This window comes from Oncorhynchus kisutch, unplaced genomic scaffold (assembly GCF_002021735.2).
Source record: "Oncorhynchus kisutch isolate 150728-3 unplaced genomic scaffold, Okis_V2 Okis06b-Okis10b_hom, whole genome shotgun sequence".
NCBI classification, from domain to species: domain Eukaryota; kingdom Metazoa; phylum Chordata; class Actinopteri; order Salmoniformes; family Salmonidae; genus Oncorhynchus; species Oncorhynchus kisutch.
This window is the reverse complement of record NW_022261983.1, coordinates 20986151-21007810: the sequence shown is the minus strand read 5'-3', so window position 1 is coordinate 21007810 and position 21660 is coordinate 20986151. Positions and strand designations below refer to the sequence as shown.

Sequence of the window (21660 nt, the reverse complement as noted above, 5' to 3'; positions counted from 1 at the left end):
GCTCTTGGCTGTGCTTCCCTTTGTAGTCCGTAAAAGTTTGCAAGTCCTGCCACATCCGACGAGTGTCGGATCCGGTATTGTACGATTCAGCTTATGTACTATAAGCTGCTATAATCATACTGTAATCTACTATAATGCTCTGTAGTAATGATATAATACTTCTATAACACTACTGTAATACTACTGTAATACTACTATAATACTGCTATAATAGTGTAATACTACTATAAACCTGCTACAGTACTTCTATAATACTAATGTAATACTACTACAATACTGTAATCCTACTGTAATCCTACTGTAATACTGCTACAGTACTTCTATAATACTACTGTAATACTACTATAATACTGCTATAATATTGTAATCCTACTGTAATACTGCCACCGTACTTCTATAATACTACTGTAATACTACTATAATACTGCTATAATACTGTAATACTACTGTAATCCTACTGTAATACTGCCACCATACTTCTATAATACTACTGTAATACTACTATAATGCTGTAATACTACTGTAATCCTACTATAATACTGCTATAATACTGTAATCCTACTGTAATACTACTGTAATACTACCGTGTTCCTGTTTTTTCAGGCCCAGCAGATGACCATGCAGGACTTGGCTATAATACTGTAATACTACTGTAATACAACTATGTTCCTGTTTTTTCAGGCCCAGCAGATGACCATGCAGGCCATGGCTTTCCAGCAGCAGATGTTGTCTTCCTTCCCCCTCGCCCCCCAGGCCCCTCCCACACAACCACCACCCCGCACCTCCAGCCATGTGAGGACACACACACACACACACACACACACACACACACACACACACACACACACACACACACACACACACACACACACACACACACATTTTAAATACTTACCTTAAATAAATACTTTGCAGTACCTTCTCCTCCAGACAGCTAGACTGACCATACCAGCTGAAACAGAGCAGTACCTTCTCCTCCATACAGCTAAACTGACCATACCAGCTGAAACAGAGCAGTACCTTCTCCATACAGCTAGACTGACCATAACAGCTGAAACAGAGCAGTACCTTCTCCTCCATACAGCTAAACTGACCATACCAGCTGAAACAGAGCAGTACCTTCTCCTCCATACAGCTAAACTGACCATACCAGCTGAAACAGAGCAGTACCTTCTCCAGACAGCTAGACTGACCATAACAGCTGAAACAGAGCAGTACCTTCTCCAGACAGCTAGACTGACCATACCAGCTGAAACAGAGCAGTACCTTCTCCAGACAGCTAGACTGACCATACCAGCTGAAACAGAGCAGTACCTTCTCCAGACAGCTAGACTGACCATAACAGCTGAAACAGAGCAGTACCTTCTCCATACAGCTAGACTGACCATACCAGCTGAAACAGAGCAGTACCTTCTTCTCCAGACAGCTAGACTGACCATACCAGCTGAAACAGAGCAGTACCTTCTCCATACAGCTAGACTGACCATAACAGCTGAAACAGAGCAGTACCTTCTCCATACAGCTAGACTGACCATACCAGCTGAAACAGAGCAGTACCTTCTCCAGACAGCTAGACTGACCATACCAGCTGAAACAGAGCAGTACCTTCTCCAGACAGCTAGACTGACCATAACAGCTGAAACAGAGCAGTACCTTCTCCATACAGCTAGACTGACCATACCAGCTGAAACAGAGCAGTACCTTCTTCTCCAGACAGCTAGACTGACCATACCAGCTGAAACAGAGCAGTACCTTCTCCATACAGCTAGACTGACCATACCAGCTGAAACAGAGCAGTACCTTCTTCTCCAGACAGCTAGACTGACCATACCAGCTGAAACAGAGCAGTACCTTCTCCATACAGCTAGACTGACCATACCAGCTGAAACAGAGCAGTACCTTCTCCAGACAGCTAGACTGACCATAACAGCTGAAACAGAGCAGTACCTTCTCCAGACAGCTAGACTGACCATAACAGCTGAAACAGAGCAGTACCTTCTCCTCCATACAGCTAGACTGACCATAACAGCTGAAACAGAGCAGTACCTTCTCCATACAGCTAGACTGACCATAACAGCTGAAACAGAGCAGTACCTTCTCCAGACAGCTAGACTGACCATAACAGCTGAAACAGAGCAGTACCTTCTCCAGACAGCTAGACTGACCATAACAGCTGAAACAGAGCAGTACCTTCTCCATACAGCTAGACTGACCATACCAGCTGAAACAGAGCAGTACCTTCTTCTCCAGACAGCTAGACTGACCATAACAGCTGAAACAGAGCAGTACCTTCTCCATACAGCTAGACTGACCATAACAGCTGAAACAGAGCAGTACCTTCTCCAGACAGCTAGACTGACCATAACAGCTGAAACAGAGCAGTACCTTCTCCTCCATACAGCTAGACTGACCATAACAGCTGAAACAGAGCAGTACCTTCTCCTCCATACAGCTAGACTGACCATACCAGCTGAAACAGAGCAGTACCTTCTCCATACAGCTAGACTGACCATACCAGCTGAAACAGAGCAGTACCTTCTCCATACAGCTAGACTGACCATAACAGCTGAAACAGAGCAGTACCTTCTCCATACAGCTAGACTGACCATACCAGCTGAAACAGAGCAGTACCTTCTCCATACAGCTAGACTGACCATAACAGCTGAAACAGAGCAGTACCTTCTCCATACAGCTAGACTGACCATACCAGCTGAAACAGAGCAGTAGCTTCTCCTCCAGACAGCTAGACTGACCATACCAGCTGAAACAGAGCAGTACCTTCTTCTCCAGACAGCTAGACTGACCATACCAGCTGAAACAGAGCAGTACCTTCTTCTCCAGACAGCTAGACTGACCATAACAGCTGAAACAGAGCAGTACCTTCTCCAGATAGCTAGACTGCCCATACCAGCTGAGACAGAGCAGTACCTTCTTCTCCATACAGCTAGACTGACCATACCAGCTGAAACAGAGCAGTACCTTCTCCTCCAGACAGCTAGACTGACCATACCAGCTGAAACAGAGCAGTACCTTCTTCTCCAGACAGCGAGACTGACCATACCAGCTGAAACAGAGCAGTACCTTCTCCTCCATACAGCTAGACTGACCATAACAGCTGAAACAGAGCAGTACCTTCTCCAGACAGCTAGACTGACCATACCAGCTGACACAGAGCAGCACCTTCTCCAGACAGCTAGACTGACCATAACAGCTGAAATCAAATCAAATGTATTTATATAGCCCTTCATACATCAGCTTATATCTCAAAGTGCTGTACAGAAGCCCAGCCTAAAACCCCAAACAGCAAGCAATGCAGGTGTAGAAGCACAGTGGCTAGGAAAAACTCCCTAGAAAGGCCAAAACCTAGGAAGAAAACTAGAGAGGAACCAGGCTATGTGGGGGTGGCCAGTCCTCTTCTGGCTGTGCCGGGTGGAGATTATAACAGAACATGGCCAAGATGTTCAAATGTTCATAAATGACCAGCATGGTCGTATAATAATAAGGCAGAACATTTGAAACTGGAGAAGCAGCACGGTCAGATGGACTGGGGACAGCAAGGAGTCATCATGTCAGGTAATCCTGGGGCATGGTCCTAGGGCTCAGGTCCTCCGAGAGAGAGAAAGAAAGAGAGAAGGAGAGAATTAGAGAACGCACACTTAGATTCACACAGGACACCGAATAGGACAGGAGAAGTACTCCAGATATAACAAACTGACCCTAGCCCCTCGACACATAAACTACTGCAGCATAAATACTGGAGGCTGAGACAGGAGGGGTCAGGAGACACTGTGGACCCATCCGAGGACACCCCCGGACAGGGCCAAACAGGAAGGATATAACCCCACCCACTTTGCCAAAGCACAGCCCCCACACCACTAGAGGGATATCTTCAACCACCAACTTACCATCCTGAGACAGGGCCGAGTATAGCCCACAAAGATCTCAGAAACAGAGCAGTACATCTATCACTCCAGTGTTAATTACTAAATTGTAATTATTTCGCCTCTATGGCCTATTTATTGCCTTACCTCCCTAGTCTTACCTCATTTGCACACACTGTATATAGACTTTTCTATTGTGTTATTGATTGTATGTTTGTTTATTCCATGTAACTCTGTGTTGTTTGGGTTAAGGTTAGGGTTAGGGGTTAGGGGTTAGGGTTAGCGGTTAGGGTTAGGGTTAGTGTTAGGGTACATTTGTTTATTCCAACTCTGTGTTGTTTAGGTTAGGGTTAGGGTTAGGGGTTAGGGTTAGGGGTTAGGGTTAGTGTGTTATTGACTGTACGTTTGTTTATTCCATGTGTAACTCTGTGTTGTTGTATCTGTCTCACTGCTTTGCTTTATGTTGGCCAGGTCACAATTATAAATGAGAATTTGTTCTCAACTGGGCCTACCTGGTTAAATAAAGGTGTTCTCAACTGGGCCTACCTGGTTAAATAAAGGTGTTCTCAACTGGGCCTACCTGGTTAAATAAAGGTGTTCTCAACTGGGCCTACCTGGTTAAATAAAGGTGTTCTCAATTGGGTCTACCTGGTTTAATAAAGGTGAAATAAAAAATGAAAACATCAACCCTGTCACTCTCTTTATCTCCTTCCAGACTGAAGAAGCTCCAGAGAGCCCTTACCAGGCCAGCCTGAACCCCGCCCAGCACCACCCTTCCTCCAGGAAACACAGTAGGTCAATAAATTCATTAAAAATCCTACAATGTGATTTTCTGGATTTTTTTTCTCATTTTGTCTGTCATAGTTGAAGTGTACCTATGATGAAAATTACAGGCCTCTCTCATCTTTTTAAGTGGGAGAACTTGCACAATTGGTGGCTGACTAAATAATTTTTTGCCCCACTGTAGCATATCATTACAGCAGTATGTACCGGTATGTTAGTTAGCTACCTAACGGTAGTTGGCTACCAATACATCAAACCTGCCAGTATATTAACTATATGCTATCTAACTAACTACCCAACTGTGTGTTCGTAAATTGCGTTTCGCTCTCAGAGCGGACACTGGACACTCCGGTTGATCCGATAGTCCTGACCTCACAATGGCAGTCAAAAGCACCCGAGCTGGCTAACGTTGGCTAGCTACATCCAGACACATAATGAGAGAACAGCCGACTGGCTAACGTTGGCTAGCTACATCCAGACACATAATGAGAGAACAGCCGACTGGCTAACGTTGGCTAGCTACATCCAGACACATAATGAGAGAACAGCCGACTGGCTAACGTTGGCTAGCTACATCCAGACACATAATGAGAGAACAGCCGACTGGCTAACGTTGGCTAGCTACATCCAGACACATAATGAGAGAACAGCCGACTGGCTAACGTTGGCTAGCTACATCCAGACACATAATGAGAGAACAGCCGACTGGCTAACGTTGGCTAGCTACATCCAGACACATAATGAGAGAACAGCCGACTGGCTAACGTTGGCTAGCTACATCCAGACACATAATGAGAGAACAGCCGACTGGCTAACGTTGGCTAGCTACATCCAGACACATAATGAGAGAACAGCCGACTGGCTAACGTTGGCTAGCTACATCCAGACACATAATGAGAGAACAGCCGACTGGCTAACGTTGGCTAGCTACATCCAGACACATAATGAGAGAACAGCCGACTGGCTAACATTGGCTAGCTACATCCAGACACATAATGAGAGAACAGCCGACTGGCTAACGTTGGCTAGCTACATCCAGACACATAATGAGAGAACAGCCGACTGGCTAACGTTGGCTAGCTACATCCAGACACATAATGAGAGAACAGCCGACTGGCTAACGTTGGCTAGCTACATCCAGACACACAATGAGAGAACAGCTAACTGGCTAACGTTGGCTAGCTACATCCAGACACATAATGAGATAACAGCCGACTGGCTAACGTTGGCTAGCTACATCCAGACACATAATGAGAGAACAGCTAACTGGCTAACGTTGGCTAGCTACTTCCAGACACATAATGAGAGAACAGCCGACTGGCTAACGTTGGCTAGCTACATCCAGACACATAATGAGAGAACAGCCGACTGGCTAACGTTGGCTAGCTACATCCAGACATATAATGAGAGAACAGCCGACTGGCTAACGTTGGCTAGCTACATCCAGACACATAATGAGAGAACAGCCGACTGGCTAACGTTGGCTAGCTACATCCAGACACATAATGAGAGAACAGCCGACTGGCTAACGTTGGCTAGCTACATCCAGACACATAATGAGAGAACAGCCGACTGGCTAACGTTGGCTAGCTACTTCCAGACACATAATGAGAGAACAGCCGACTGGCTAACGTTGGCTAGCTACATCCAGACACATAATGAGAGAACAGCTAACTGGCTAACGTTGGCTAGCTACATCCAGACACATAATGAGAGAACAGCCGACTGGCTAACGTTGGCTAGCTACATCCAGACACATAATGAGAGAACAGCCGACTGGCTAACGTTGGCTAGCTACATCCAGACACATAATGAGAGAACAGCCGACTGGCTAACGTTGGCTAGCTACATCCAGACACATAATGAGAGAACAGCCGACTGGCTAACGTTGGCTAGCTACATCCAGACACATAATGAGAGAACAGCCGACTGGCTAATGTTGGCTAGCTACATCCAGACACATAATGAGAGAACAGCCGACTGGCTAACGTTGGCTAGCTACTTCCAGACACATAATGAGAGAACAGCCGACTGGCTAACGTTGGCTAGCTACATCCAGACACATAATGAGAGAACAGCCGACTGGCTAACGTTGGCTAGCTACATCCAGACACATAATGAGTGAACAGCCGACTCTGACCATGTTACTCTCCCTAGCAGAGCTGGTTGGGCTGTTTTTGTGTTATCCAGAGCGTTGGTGAATGTAACTGTTGGCCTCAATTTAATGACGCTTTCTTTGACGATGTTTACTGACCCCCGGCTCGTATTCAACAGGTTTTGAGCGTTGGTAAATTCGTCAGTTATTCTGCGCTCTCTGGCACACAGACGAGAGTCCTCTGAAATCAGAGCAGATAGCCGGAGCGAATTTACCAACGCAGCCTATTGACTTGATTATTCACGTCATTCTTAGCTAAGTGGTATAGTCGTTGAGCGTTCTCAATGGAAATTATTAATGGAGCCGTAAGATGTCTAGCTAGTCATTTGCTATGCTAATAAGCTGGCAAGAAGTTGCATAGCAACAGCATCAACTTCCGGTAGACAGGCGAAGCGCTAGTACACTCAACTGAAAGGATACCGTTGGTTTACAGTATACTAAAATGAACTAATAGTATATAGTGTATACACATTAAGTATGTAGTATACAGTATGTTAGTATGGGTATTGGAACACAGCTCTAGACCTATAGACTAATAGTTTATAGTATATAGTATACAGTATGTTAGTATGGGTATTGGAACACAGCTCTAGACCTATAGACTAATAGTATATAGTATACAGTATGTTAGTATGGGTATTGGAACACCACTCTAGTCTCTAGACCTAGAGACTAATAGTATATAGTATATAGTATATAGTATGTAGTATACAGTATGTTAGTATGGGTATTGGAACACAGCTCTAGTCTCTAGACTAATAGTATATAGTATATAGTATGTAGTATACAGTATGTTAGTATGGGTATTGGAACACAGCTCTAGACCTATAGATTAATAGTATATAGTATACAGTATGTTAGTATGGGTATTGGAACACAGCTCTAGTCTCTAGACCTACAGACTAATAGTATATAGTATATATTATGTAGTATACAGTATGTTAGTATGGGTATTGGAACACAGCTCTAGACCTATAGATTAATAGTATGTAGTATACAGTATGTTAGTATGGGTATTGGAACACAGCTCTAGTCTCTAGACTAATAGTATATAGTATACAGTATACAGTATGTTAGTATGGGTATTGGAACACAGCTCTAGTCTCTAGACTAATAGTATATAGTATATAGTATGTAGTATACAGTATGTTAGTATGGGTATTGGAACACAGCTCTAGTCTCTAGACTAATAGTATATAGTATATAGTATGTAGTATACAGTATGTTAGTATGGGTATTGGAACACAGTTCTAGACCTATAGATTAATAGTATACAGTATGTTAGTATGGGTATTGGAACACAGCTCTAGACCTATAGACTAATAGTATATAGTATACAGTATACAGTATGTTAGTATGGGTATTGGAACACAGCTCTAGACCTATAGACTAATAGTATATAGTATATAGTATGTAGTATACAGTATGTTAGTATGGGTATTGGAACACAGCTCTAGTCTCTAGACCTACAGACTAATAGTATATAGTATATAGTATGTAGTATACAGTATGTTAGTATGGGTATTGGAACACAGCTCTAGACCTATAGACTAATAGTATATAGTATACAGTATGTTAGTATGGGTATTGGAACACACCTCTAGACCTATAGACTAATAGTATATAGTATACAGTATGTTAGTATGGGTATTGGAACACAGCTCTAGTCTCTAGACTAATAGTATATGGTATATAGTATGTAGTATACAGTATGTTAGTATGGGTATTGGAACACAGCTCTAGACCTATAGACTAATAGTATATAGTATACAGTATGTTAGTATGGGTATTGGAACACAGCTCTAGACCTATAGACTAATAGTATATATTATACAGTATGTTAGTATGGGTATTGGAACACAGCTCTAGTCTCTAGACTAATAGTATATAGTATATAGTATGTAGTATACAGTATGTTAGTATGGGTATTGGAACACAGCTCTAGACCTATAGACTAATAGTATATATTATACAGTATGTTAGTATGGGTATTGGAACACACCTCTAGACCTATAGACTAATAGTATATAGTATATAGTATGTTAGTATGGGTATTGGAACACAGCTCTAGACCTATAGACTAATAGTATATAGTATACAGTATGTTAGTATGGGTATTGGAACACACCTCTAGACCTATAGACTAATAGTATATAGTATACAGTATGTTAGTATGGGTATTGGAACACAGCTCTAGACCTATAGACTAATAGTATATAGTATACAGTATGTTAGTATGGGTATTGGAACACAGCTCTAGACCTATAGACTAATAGTATATAGTATACAGTATGTTAGTATGGGTATTGGAACACACCTCTAGACCTATAGACTAATAGTATATAGTATACAGTATGTTAGTATGGGTATTGGAACACACCTCTAGACCTATAGACTAATAGTATATAGTATACAGTATGTTAGTATGGGTATTGGAACACAGCTCTAGACCTATAGACTAATAGTATATAGTATATAGTATGTAGTATACAGTATGTTAGTATGGGTATTGGAACACACCTCTAGACCTATAGACTAATAGTATATAGTATACAGTATGTTAGTATGGGTATTGGAACACACCTCTAGACCTATAGACTAATAGTATATAGTATACAGTATGTTAGTATGGGTATTGGAACACAGCTCTAGACCTATAGACTAATAGTATATAGTATATAGTATGTAGTATACAGTATGTTAGTATGGGTATTGGAACACAGCTCTAGACCTATAGACTAATAGTATATAGTATACAGTATGTTAGTATGGGTATTGGAACACACCTCTAGACCTATAGACTAATAGTATATAGTATACAGTATGTTAGTATGGGTATTGGAACACAGCTCTAGACCTATAGACTAATAGTATATAGTATACAGTATGTTAGTATGGGTATTGGAACACAGCTCTAGACCTATAGACTAATAGTATATAGTATACAGTATGTTAGTATGGGTATTGGAACACACCTCTAGACCTATAGACTAATAGTATATAGTATACAGTATGTTAGTATGGGTATTGGAACACACCTCTAGACCTATAGACTAATAGTATATAGTATACAGTATGTTAGTATGGGTATTGGAACACAGCTCTAGACCTATAGACTAATAGTATATAGTATATAGTATGTAGTATACAGTATGTTAGTATGGGTATTGGAACACACCTCTAGACCTATAGACTAATAGTATATAGTATACAGCATGTTAGTATGGGTATTGGAACACACCTCTAGACCTATAGACTAATAGTATATAGTATACAGTATGTTAGTATGGGTATTGGAACACAGCTCTAGACCTATAGACTAATAGTATATAGTATATAGTATGTAGTATACAGTATGTTAGTATGGGTATTGGAACACAGCTCTAGACCTATAGACTAATAGTATATAGTATACAGTATGTTAGTATGGGTATTGGAACACAGCTCTAGACCTATAGACTAATAGTATATATTATACAGTATGTTAGTATGGGTATTGGAACACAGCTCTAGTCTCTAGACTAATAGTATATAGGATGTAGTATACAGTATGTTAGTATGGGTATTGGAACACAGCTCTAGACCTATAGACTAATAGTATATAGTATACAGTATGTTAGTATGGGTATTGGAACACAGCTCTAGTCTCTAGACCTATAGACTAATAGTATATAGTATATAGTATGTAGTATACAGTATGTTAGTATGGGTATTGGAACACAGTTCTAGACCTATAGATTAATAGTATACAGTATGTTAGTATGGGTATTGGAACACAGCTCTAGACCTATAGACTAATAGTATATAGTATACAGTATACAGTATGTTAGTATGGGTATTGGAACACAGCTCTAGTCTCTAGACTAATAGTATATAGTATATAGTATGTAGTATACAGTATGTTAGTATGGGTATTGGAACACAGCTCTAGACCTATAGACTAATAGTATATAGTATACAGTATGTTAGTATGGGTATTGGAACACACCTCTAGACCTATAGACTAATAGGCCATGCTGCTGTTCCAGTTTCAACTGACCTGAGCCCTAGGACCATGCCCCAGGACTACCTGACATGATGACTCCTTGCTGTCCCCAGTCTACCTGGCCATGCTGCTGCTCCAGTTTCAACTTCCACCTGACTGTGCTGCTGCTCTAGTTTCAACTGTTCTGCCTTATTATTATTCGACCATGCTGGTCATTTATGAACATTGAACATCTTGACCATGTTCTGTTATAATCTCCACCCGGCACAGCCAGAAGAGGACTGGCCACCCCACATAGCCTGGTTCCTCTCTAGGTTTCTTCCTAGGTATTGGCCTTTCTAGGGAGTTTTTCCTAGCCACCGTGCTTCTCCACCTGCATTGCTTGCTGTTTGGGGTTTTAGGCTGGGTTTCTGTACAGCACTTTGAGATATCAGCTGATGTACGAAGGGCTATATAAATAAATTTGATTTGATTTGATTTGATTTGAATAGTATATAGTATACAGTATGTTAGTATGGGTATTGGAACACAGCTCTAGTCTCTAGACTAATAGTATATAGTATATAGTATGTAGTATACAGTATGTTAGTATGGGTATTGGAACACAGCTCTAGACCTATAGACTAATAGTATATAGTATATAGTATATAGTATACAGTATGTTAGTATGGGTATTGGAACACAGCTCTAGACCTATAGACTAATAGTATATAGTATACAGTATACAGTATGTTAGTATGGGTATTGGAACACAGCTCTAGTCTCTAGACTAATAGTATATAGTATACAGTATGTTAGTATGGGTATTGGAACACAGCTCTAGTCTCTAGACCTATAGACTAATAGTATATAGTATATAGTATGTAGTATACAGTGTGTTAGTATGGGTATTGGAACACAGCTCTAGTGATGATGGTGTGGATTTTTCCAGCTGCGACACGAGTGGCCCCTTCTGATGACATGGTGCGGTCCAGGGCCCCCCCTCCTGATGACTTGGTGCGGTCCAGGGCCCCCCCTCCAGAAGGAGGGGTCCAGTCCGATGCGTCTAACTCAGAAAGCCCCTCCCACAACATCAAGGACATGATCAGACAGTACCAACACCCATCTAACCCTGCACACAGCCAGCCTGCACACACACACAGGTAACACACGCACACACACGCACACACACACACAGGTAACACACACACACACACACAGGTAACACACAGGTAACACAAACACATACACAGGTAACACACACAGGTAACACACACACACACAGGTAACACACACACACACACAGGTAACACACACACATACACAGGTAACACACACACACACACAAACACACAGATTTAACACACACACAGAGTTAACACAAACACACAGAGTTATCACACACACACAGAGTTAACACACACACACAGGTAGCACAGTAATGTGAATGTGTGTGTGTAGGAGGGGGGAGGGGAAGATGTTTACAAAGAAGCCGGACCCTCATGATGAAGCCATGTATATCCTGAAAGACCAGATGGCCAACCCACCACCACAGGTACGCACACACGCACACACATGCTCATGCTCACACACACACACACACACACACACACACACACACACACACACACACACACACACACACACACACACACACACACACACACACACACACACACACACACACACACTCACAGGTATACACACACACAGCCCCTCTCTCTCTTTCAGAAGTCTTTCTCTCCGGCGGCGCCTCGGGAACCAAAGGAGGAGGGTGGATCCAAAGTCACCAAGGCAACAAAACCCCGCCCACCTGCCCTAGCCGACTCCCACAGCAGCCCCCTCCCCCCACCAGGTTAGAACCAGACCTGAACAAGACCTGAACCAGACCTGAACTAGAACCAGACCTGAACTAGAACCAGACCTGAACTATAACCTGACCTGAACTATAACCAGACCTGAACTATAACCTGAACTATAACCAGACCTGAACTATAACCAGACCTGAACTAGAACCAGACCTGAACTATAACCAGACCTGAACTAGAACCTGAACTATAACCAGACCTGAACTAGAACCTGAACTAGAACCAGACCTGAACTATAACCTGAACTACAACCAGACCTGAACTACAACCTTCACTATAACCAGACCTGAACTATAACCAGACCTGAACTATAACCAGACCTGAACTATAACCTGAACTATAACCTGAACTACAGCCAGACCAGAACTATAACCAGACCAGAACTATAACCAGACCTGAACTATAACCTGAACTACAAACAGACCTGAACTATAACCAGACCTGAACTATAACCAGACCTGAACTATAACCTGAACTACAACCAGACCTGAACTACAACCAAACCTGAACTACAACCTGAACTAGAACCAGACCTGAACTACAACCGAACCTGAACTACAGCCAGACCTGAACTATAACCAGACCTGAACTATAACCAGACCTGAACTATAACCAGACCTGAACTACAACCAGACCTGAACTACAACCAGACCTGAACTACAACCTGAACTACAACCAGACCTGAACTATAACCAGACCTGAACTATAACCAGACCTGAACTACAACCAGACCTGAACTACAACCTGAACTATAACCAGACCTGAACTATAACCAGACCTGAACTATAACCAGACCTGAACTATAACCAGACCTGAACTATAACCTGACCTGAACTATAACCAGACCTGAACTATAACCAGACCTGAACTATAACCAGACCTGAACTACAACCTGAACTATATCCAGACCTGAACTATAACCAGACCTGAACTATAACCTGAACTACAAACAGACCTGAACTCTAACCAGACCTGAACTATAACCAGACCTGAACTACAACCTGAACTACATCCAGACCTGAACTACAACCTGAACTATAACCAGACCTGAACTATAACCGGAACTACAAACAGACCTGAACTCTAACCAGACCTGAACTATAACCAGACCTGAACTACAACCTGAACTATAACCAGACCTGAACTACAACCTGAACTATATCCAGACCTGAACTACAACCTGAACTATAACCAGACCTGAACTATAACCTGAACTACAAACAGACCTGAACTCTAACCAGACCTGAACTATAACCAGACCTGAACTATAACCAGACCTGAACTATAACCAGACCTGAACTACAACCTGAACTATAACCAGACCTGAACTATAACCAGACCTGAACTATAACCTGACCTGAACTATAACCAGACCTGAACTAGAACCTGAACTAGAACCAGACCTGAACTACAACCTGAACTATAACCAGACCTGAACTACAACCAGACCTGAACTAGAACCTGACCTATAATCAGACCTGAACTACAACCTGAACTATAACCAGACCTGAACTAGAACCTGAACTACAACCAGACCTGAACTACAACCTGAACTACAACCAGACCTGAACTACAACCTGAACTACAACCAGACCTGAACTATAACCAGACCTGAACTATAACCAGACCTGAACTATAACCAGACCTGAACTACAACCAGACCTGAACTACAACCTGAACTATAACCAGACCTGAACTATAACCAGACCTGAACTATAACCTGACCTGAACTATAACCTGACCTGAACTATAACCAGACCTGAACTATAACCAGACCTGAACTATAACCAGACCTGAACTACAACCTGAACTATATCCAGACCTGAACTACAACCTGAACTATAACCAGACCTGAACTATAACCTGAACTATATCCAGACCTGAACTACAACCTGAACTATAACCAGACCTGAACTATAACCGGAACTACAAACAGACCTGAACTCTAACCAGACCTGAACTATAACCAGACCTGAACTACAACCTGAACTATAACCAGACCTGAACTATAACCAGACCTGAACTACAACCTGAACTATATCCAGACCTGAACTACAACCTGAACTATAACCAGACCTGAACTATAACCTGAACTACAAACAGACCTGAACTCTAACCAGACCTGAACTATAACCAGACCTGAACCAGACCTGAACTATAACCAGACCTGAACTACAACCTGAACTATAACCAGACCTGAACTATAACCAGACCTGAACTAGAACCTGACCTGAACTATAACCAGACCTGAACTAGAACCTGAACTATAACCAGACCTGAACTACAACCTGAACTATAACCAGACCTGAACTACAACCAGACCTGAACTAGAACCTGAACTATAATCAGACCTGAACTACAACCTGAACTATAACCAGACCTGAACTAGAACCTGAACTACAACCAGACCTGAACTACAACCTGAACTACAACCAGACCTGAACTACAACCTGAACTACAACCAGACCTGAACTACAACCTTCACTATAACCAGACCTGAACTATAAAAGGACCTGAACTATAACCAGACCTGAACTATAACCTGACCTGAACTATAACCAGACCTGAACTATAACCTGAACTACAACCAGACCTGAAGTACAACCTGAACTATAACCAGACCTGAACTGTAACCAGACCTGAACTATAACCTGAACTATAACCAGACCTGAACTATAACCTGAACTATAACCAGACCTGAACTACAACCAGACCTGAACTACAACCAGACCTGAACTACAACCAGACCTGAACTATAACCAGAACTATAACCAGACCTGAACTACAACCAGACCTGAACTATAACCAGACCTGAACTATAACCAGACCTGAACTATAACCTGAACTAGAACCAGACCTGAACTACAACCTGAACTATAACCAGACCTGAACTATAACCTGAGCTGAACTATAACCAGACCTGAACTACAACCAGACCTGAACTACAACCAGACCTGAACTATAACCTGAACTATAACCAGACCTAAACTATAACCTGAACTACAACCAGACCTGAACTACAACCAGACCTGAACTATAACCTGAACTATAACCAGACCTAAACTATAACCTGAACTACAACCAGACCTGAACTTTAACCTGAACTATAACCAGACCTTAACTACAACCTGAACTACAACCAGACCTGAACTACAACCTGAACTACAACCAGACCTGAACTACAACCTGAACTACAACCAGACCTGAGCTACAACCTAGGTCTGGTTCTAGTTCAGGTCTGGTTCTAGTTCAGGTTCTAGTGCAGGTCTGGTGGGTTCTAGTTCAGGCCTAGTTGTAGTTCAGGTCTGGTTATAGTTTAGGTCTGGTTGTAGTTTAGGTCTGGTTCAGGTCTGGTTATAGTTCAGGTCTGGCCAGACCCAGACCTGAACCAAATCCAGACCTCAACTAGAACCAGACCTGAACTAGATCCAGACCTGAACCAGACCATAACTAGAATCAGTCCTGAACTGAACCAGACAATTTTCATTGTTCTTGTGTGTGTGTTTGTGTTGGTGTTTGTGTTTATAGTGTCCAGAGAGTTGCCTGTAGAGGAAGAGACCAGCCAGACCCAGCTACACCACAGGAGCAGTGAAGAACACTACACTTACACTAACACACCCTGGAAGATTTACCTGAGGAAGGAGGTAAACACACTAACACACCCTGGAGATTTACCTGAGGAAAGAGGTACACACACTAACACACCCTGAGAGATTTACCTGAGGAAGGAAGGGCCCACACACTAACACACCCTGAGAGATTTACCTGAGGAAGGAGGGGCCCACATACTAACACACCCTGAGAGATTTACCTGAGGAAAGAGATACACACACTAACACACCCTGGGAGATTTACCTGAGGAAGGAGGGGCCCACACACTAACACACCCTGGGAGAATTACCTGAGGAAAGAGGTACACACACTAACACACCCTGGGAGATTTACCTGAGGAAGGAGGTACACATACTAACACACCCTGGGAGATTTACCTGAGGAAGGAGGGGCCCACACACTAACACACCCTGGGAGATTTACCTGAGGAAAGAGGTACACACACTAACACACCCTGGGAGATTTACCTGAGGAAGGAGGTACACATACTAACACACCCTGAGAGATTTACCTGAGGAAAGAGGTACACACACTAACACACCCTGGGAGATTTACCTGAGGAAAGAGGTACACACACTAACACACCCTGTGAGATTTACCTGAGGAAGGAGGGGCCCACACACTAACACACCCTGAGAGATTTACCTGAGGAAGGAGGGGCCCACACACTAACACACCCTGAGAGATTTACCTGAGGAAGGAGGTACACACACTAACACACCCTGAGAGATTTACCTGAGGAAGGAGGTACACACACTAACACACCCTGGGAGATTTACCTGAGGAAGGAGGGGCCCACACACTAACACACCCTGGGAGATTTACCTGAGGAAGGAGGGGCCCACACACTAACACACCCTGAGAGATTTACCTGAGGAAGGAGGGGCCCACACACTAACACACCCTGAGAGATTTACCTGAGGAAGGAGGTACACACACTAACACACCCTGGGAGATTTACCTGAGGAAGGAAGGGCCCACACACTAACACACCCTGGGAGATTTACCTGAGGAAGGAGGGGCCCACACACTAACACACCCTGAGAGATTTACCTGAGGAAGGAGGGGCCCACACACTAACACACCCTGAGAGATTTACCTGAGGAAGGAGGGGCCCACACACTAACACACCCCGAGAGATTTACCTGAGGAAGGAGGTACACACACTAACACACCCTGGGAGATTTACCTGAGGAAGGTATCAATCAGTCACAATCAGTCATGATCCTTCAAGCCAATTAGGAACAAGTAAAATAATTGTTTGCCCAACCAATGAGCTCATTCCAAGTCTTGATATTGTCTATGTTGATGGTGTGGTACTGCAGGTGTTCTACCCTAAAGACAACTTCAACACTCCTCTGTTGCTGGAGCTGCTGTTCAGACAGATAGTCCACGACACCTTCTCAGAGGCCTGCCTCCGCATCACTCAGGAGGAGAGGACCAAGATGAAGGCTCTGTTTGGTACCAACCATTAGAACCACCACAAAACACCATCAAAACAAAACAAACACCATCAAACCACTACAACCCACCACACAACACCACAACCCACCACAAACCACCACAACCCACCACACAACACCACAACCCACCACATAACACCACAACCCACCACACAACACCACAACACACCACATAACACCACAACCCACCACACAACACCACAACACACCACATAACACCACAATCCACCACACAACACCACAACCCACCACATAACACCACAACCCACCACACAACACCACAACCCACCACACAACACCATCAAACCACCACACAACACTACAACCCACCACACAACACCACAACCCACCACACAACACCACACAACACCACAACCCACCACACAACATCACAACCCACCACACAACACCACAACCCACAACACCACACAACACCACAACCCACCACACAACACCACAACACACCACATAACACCACAATCCACCACACAATACCACAACCCACCACACAACACTACAACCCACCACACAACACCACAACCCACCACATAACACCACAACCCACCACACAACACCACACAACACCACAACCCACCACACAACACTACAACCCACCACATAACACCATGAAACCACCACACAACACCACAACCCACCACACAACACTACAACCCACCACACAACACTACAACCCACCACATAACACCATGAAACCACCACACAACACCACAACCCACCACACAACACTACAACCCACCACACAACACCACAACCCACCACACAACACTACAACCAACCACACAACACCACAACCCACCACACAACACCACAACCCACCACACAACACCACAACCCACCACACAACACTACAACCAACCACACAACACCACAACCCACCACACAACACTACAACCCACCAAACAACACTACAACCCACCACATAACACCATGAAACCACCACACAACACCACAACCCACCACACAACACCACAACCCACCACATAACACCATAAACCACCACACAACACTACAACCCACCACACAACACTACAACCCACCACATAACACCATGAAACCACCACACAACACGACAACCCACCACACAACACTACAACCCACCACACAACACTACAACCCACCACACAACACTACAACCCACCACACAACACTACAACCCACCACACAACACGACAACCCACCACACAACACCATCAAACCACCACACAACACTACAATCCACCACACAACACCACAACCCACCACATAACACCACAACCCACCACACAACACCACAACCCACCACACAACACCATCAAACCACCACACAACACTACAATCCACCACACAACACCACAACCCACCACATAACACCACAACCCACCACACAACACCACAACCCACCACACAACACCATCAAACCACCACACAACACTACAACCCACCACACAACACCACAACCCACCACACAACACCACACAACACCACAACCCACCACACAACATCACAACCCACCACACAACACCACAACCCACCACACAACACCACAACCCACCACACAACACCACAACACACCACATAACACCACAATCCACCACACAATACCACAACCCACCACACAACACTACAACCCACCACACAACACCACAACCCACCACATAACACCACAACCCACCACACAACACCACACAACACCACAACCCACCACACAACACTACAACCCACCACATAACACCATGAAACCACCACACAACACCACAACCCACCACACAACACTACAACCCACCACACAACACCACAACCCACCACACAACACCACAACCCACCACACAACACTACAACCCACCAAACAACACTACAACCCACCACATAACACCATGAAACCACCACACAACCCACCACACAACACCACAACCCACCAAACAACACTACAACCCACCACAACACCATGAAACCACCACACAACACCACAACCCACCACACAACACCACAACCCACCACACAACACTACAACCCACCACACAACACCACAACCCACCACACAACACTACAACCCACCAAACAACACCACAACCCACCACATAACACCATGAAACCACCACACAACACTACAACCCACCACACAACACTACAACCCACCACATAACACCATGAAACCACCACACAACACGACAACCCACCACACAACACTACAACCCACCACACAACACTACAACCCACCACACAACACTACAACCCACCACACAACACTACAACCCACCACACAACACCATGAAACCACCACACAACACCACAACCCACCACACAACACTACAACCCACCACATAACACCATGAAACCACCACACAACACCACAACCCACCACACAACACCACAACCCACCACACAACACCACAACACCATCAAACCACCACACAACACTACAACCCACCACACAACACCACAACCCACCACATAACACCACAACCCACCACACAACACCACAACCCACCACACAACACCATCAAACCACCACACAACACTACAACCCACCACACAACACCACAACCCACCACACAACACCACACAACACCACAACCCACCACACAACATCACAACCCACCACACAACACCACAACCCACCACACAACACCACACAACACCACAACCCACCACACAACACCACAACACACCACATAACACCACAATCCACCACACAATACCACAACCCACCACACAATACCACAACCCACCACACAACACTACAACCCACCACACAACACCACAACCCACCACACAACACTACAACCCACCACATAACACCATGAAACCACCACACAACACGACAACCAACCACACAACACTACAACCCACCACACAACACTACAACCCACCACACAACACTACAACCCACCACATAACACCATGAAACCACCACACAACACCACAACCCACCACACAACACTACAACCCACCACTTAACACCATGAAACCACCACACAACACCACAACCCACCACACAACACCACAAACCACCACACAACACTACAACCCACCACACAACACCACAACCCACCACACAACACCACGACTGTGTGTGTGTGACTGTGTGTGTGTGTGTGTGTGTGTGTGTGTGTGTGTGTGTGTGTGTGTGTGTGTGTGTGTGTGTGTGTGTGTGTGTGTGTGTGTGTGTGTGTTTAGTGGAGCACCAGGTGGGTCAGGATGGAGCCACACAGGATGAGAGTGTGAAGAAGAAGATCGTGACGATGGCCAGAGACTCCTGGGAAATATATTTCTCACGACTGTTCCCTGCCTCGGTGAGTGTGTGTGAGCCTATATACCGTAGCTATATCTGGGGTAGCTCCACCCAGGACTCCTACCCGTGTCCAGTGACTGTCAACACAACACATTACACATTTGACGTCGCTAGGTGTTGGGTAGAGGTCGCTAGGTGTTGGGTAGAGGTCGCTAGGTGTTGGGTAGAGGTCGCTAGGTGTTGGGTAGAGGTCGCTAGGTGTTGGGTTGAGGTCGCTAGGTGTTGGGTTGAGGTCACTAGGTGTTGGGTTGAGGTCGCTAGGTGTTGGGTAGAGGTCGCTAGGTGTTGGGTAGAGGTCGCTAGCTGTTGGGTTGAGGTCGCTAGGTGTTGGGTTGAGGTCGCTAGGTGTTGGGTTGAGGTCGCTAGGTGTTGGGTTGAGGTCGCTACATAACTGTGTGTGTTTGTGAGCCTGTTCATGTTGACAGAGTGTGTGTGTTGCAGGGCAGTGTGGGTACTGGGGTGCAGGTGGTCTCATAACTGTGTGTGTGTGTTGCAGGGCAGTGTGGGTACTGGGGTGCAGGTGGTCTCATAACTGTGTGTGTGTGTTGCAGGGCAGTGTGGGTACTGGGGTGCAGGTGGTCTCTGTGTCTCATCTCAGCCTGTTGATTTTGACAGAGTGTGTGTGTTGCAGGGCAGTGTGGG

The 21660-nt window shown here is 44.4% G+C and overlaps 1 protein-coding gene across 1 annotated transcript in view; it reads left to right on the top strand.

Moving 5' to 3' along the window:
* The window catches only part of LOC109886807 (unconventional myosin-XV-like), a 202711-nt gene that overhangs the window by 148995 nt on the left and 32056 nt on the right, over positions 1-21660 (top strand). The window contains exons 37-44 of the mRNA XM_031813775.1: positions 682-792; positions 4597-4672; positions 11736-11946; positions 12245-12338; positions 12515-12638; positions 16180-16295; positions 17589-17724; positions 20904-21019. Coding sequence (XP_031669635.1) covers positions 682-792; positions 4597-4672; positions 11736-11946; positions 12245-12338; positions 12515-12638; positions 16180-16295; positions 17589-17724; positions 20904-21019 — 984 coding nt within the window. The remainder of the gene's footprint in view (positions 1-681; positions 793-4596; positions 4673-11735; positions 11947-12244; positions 12339-12514; positions 12639-16179; positions 16296-17588; positions 17725-20903; positions 21020-21660) is intronic.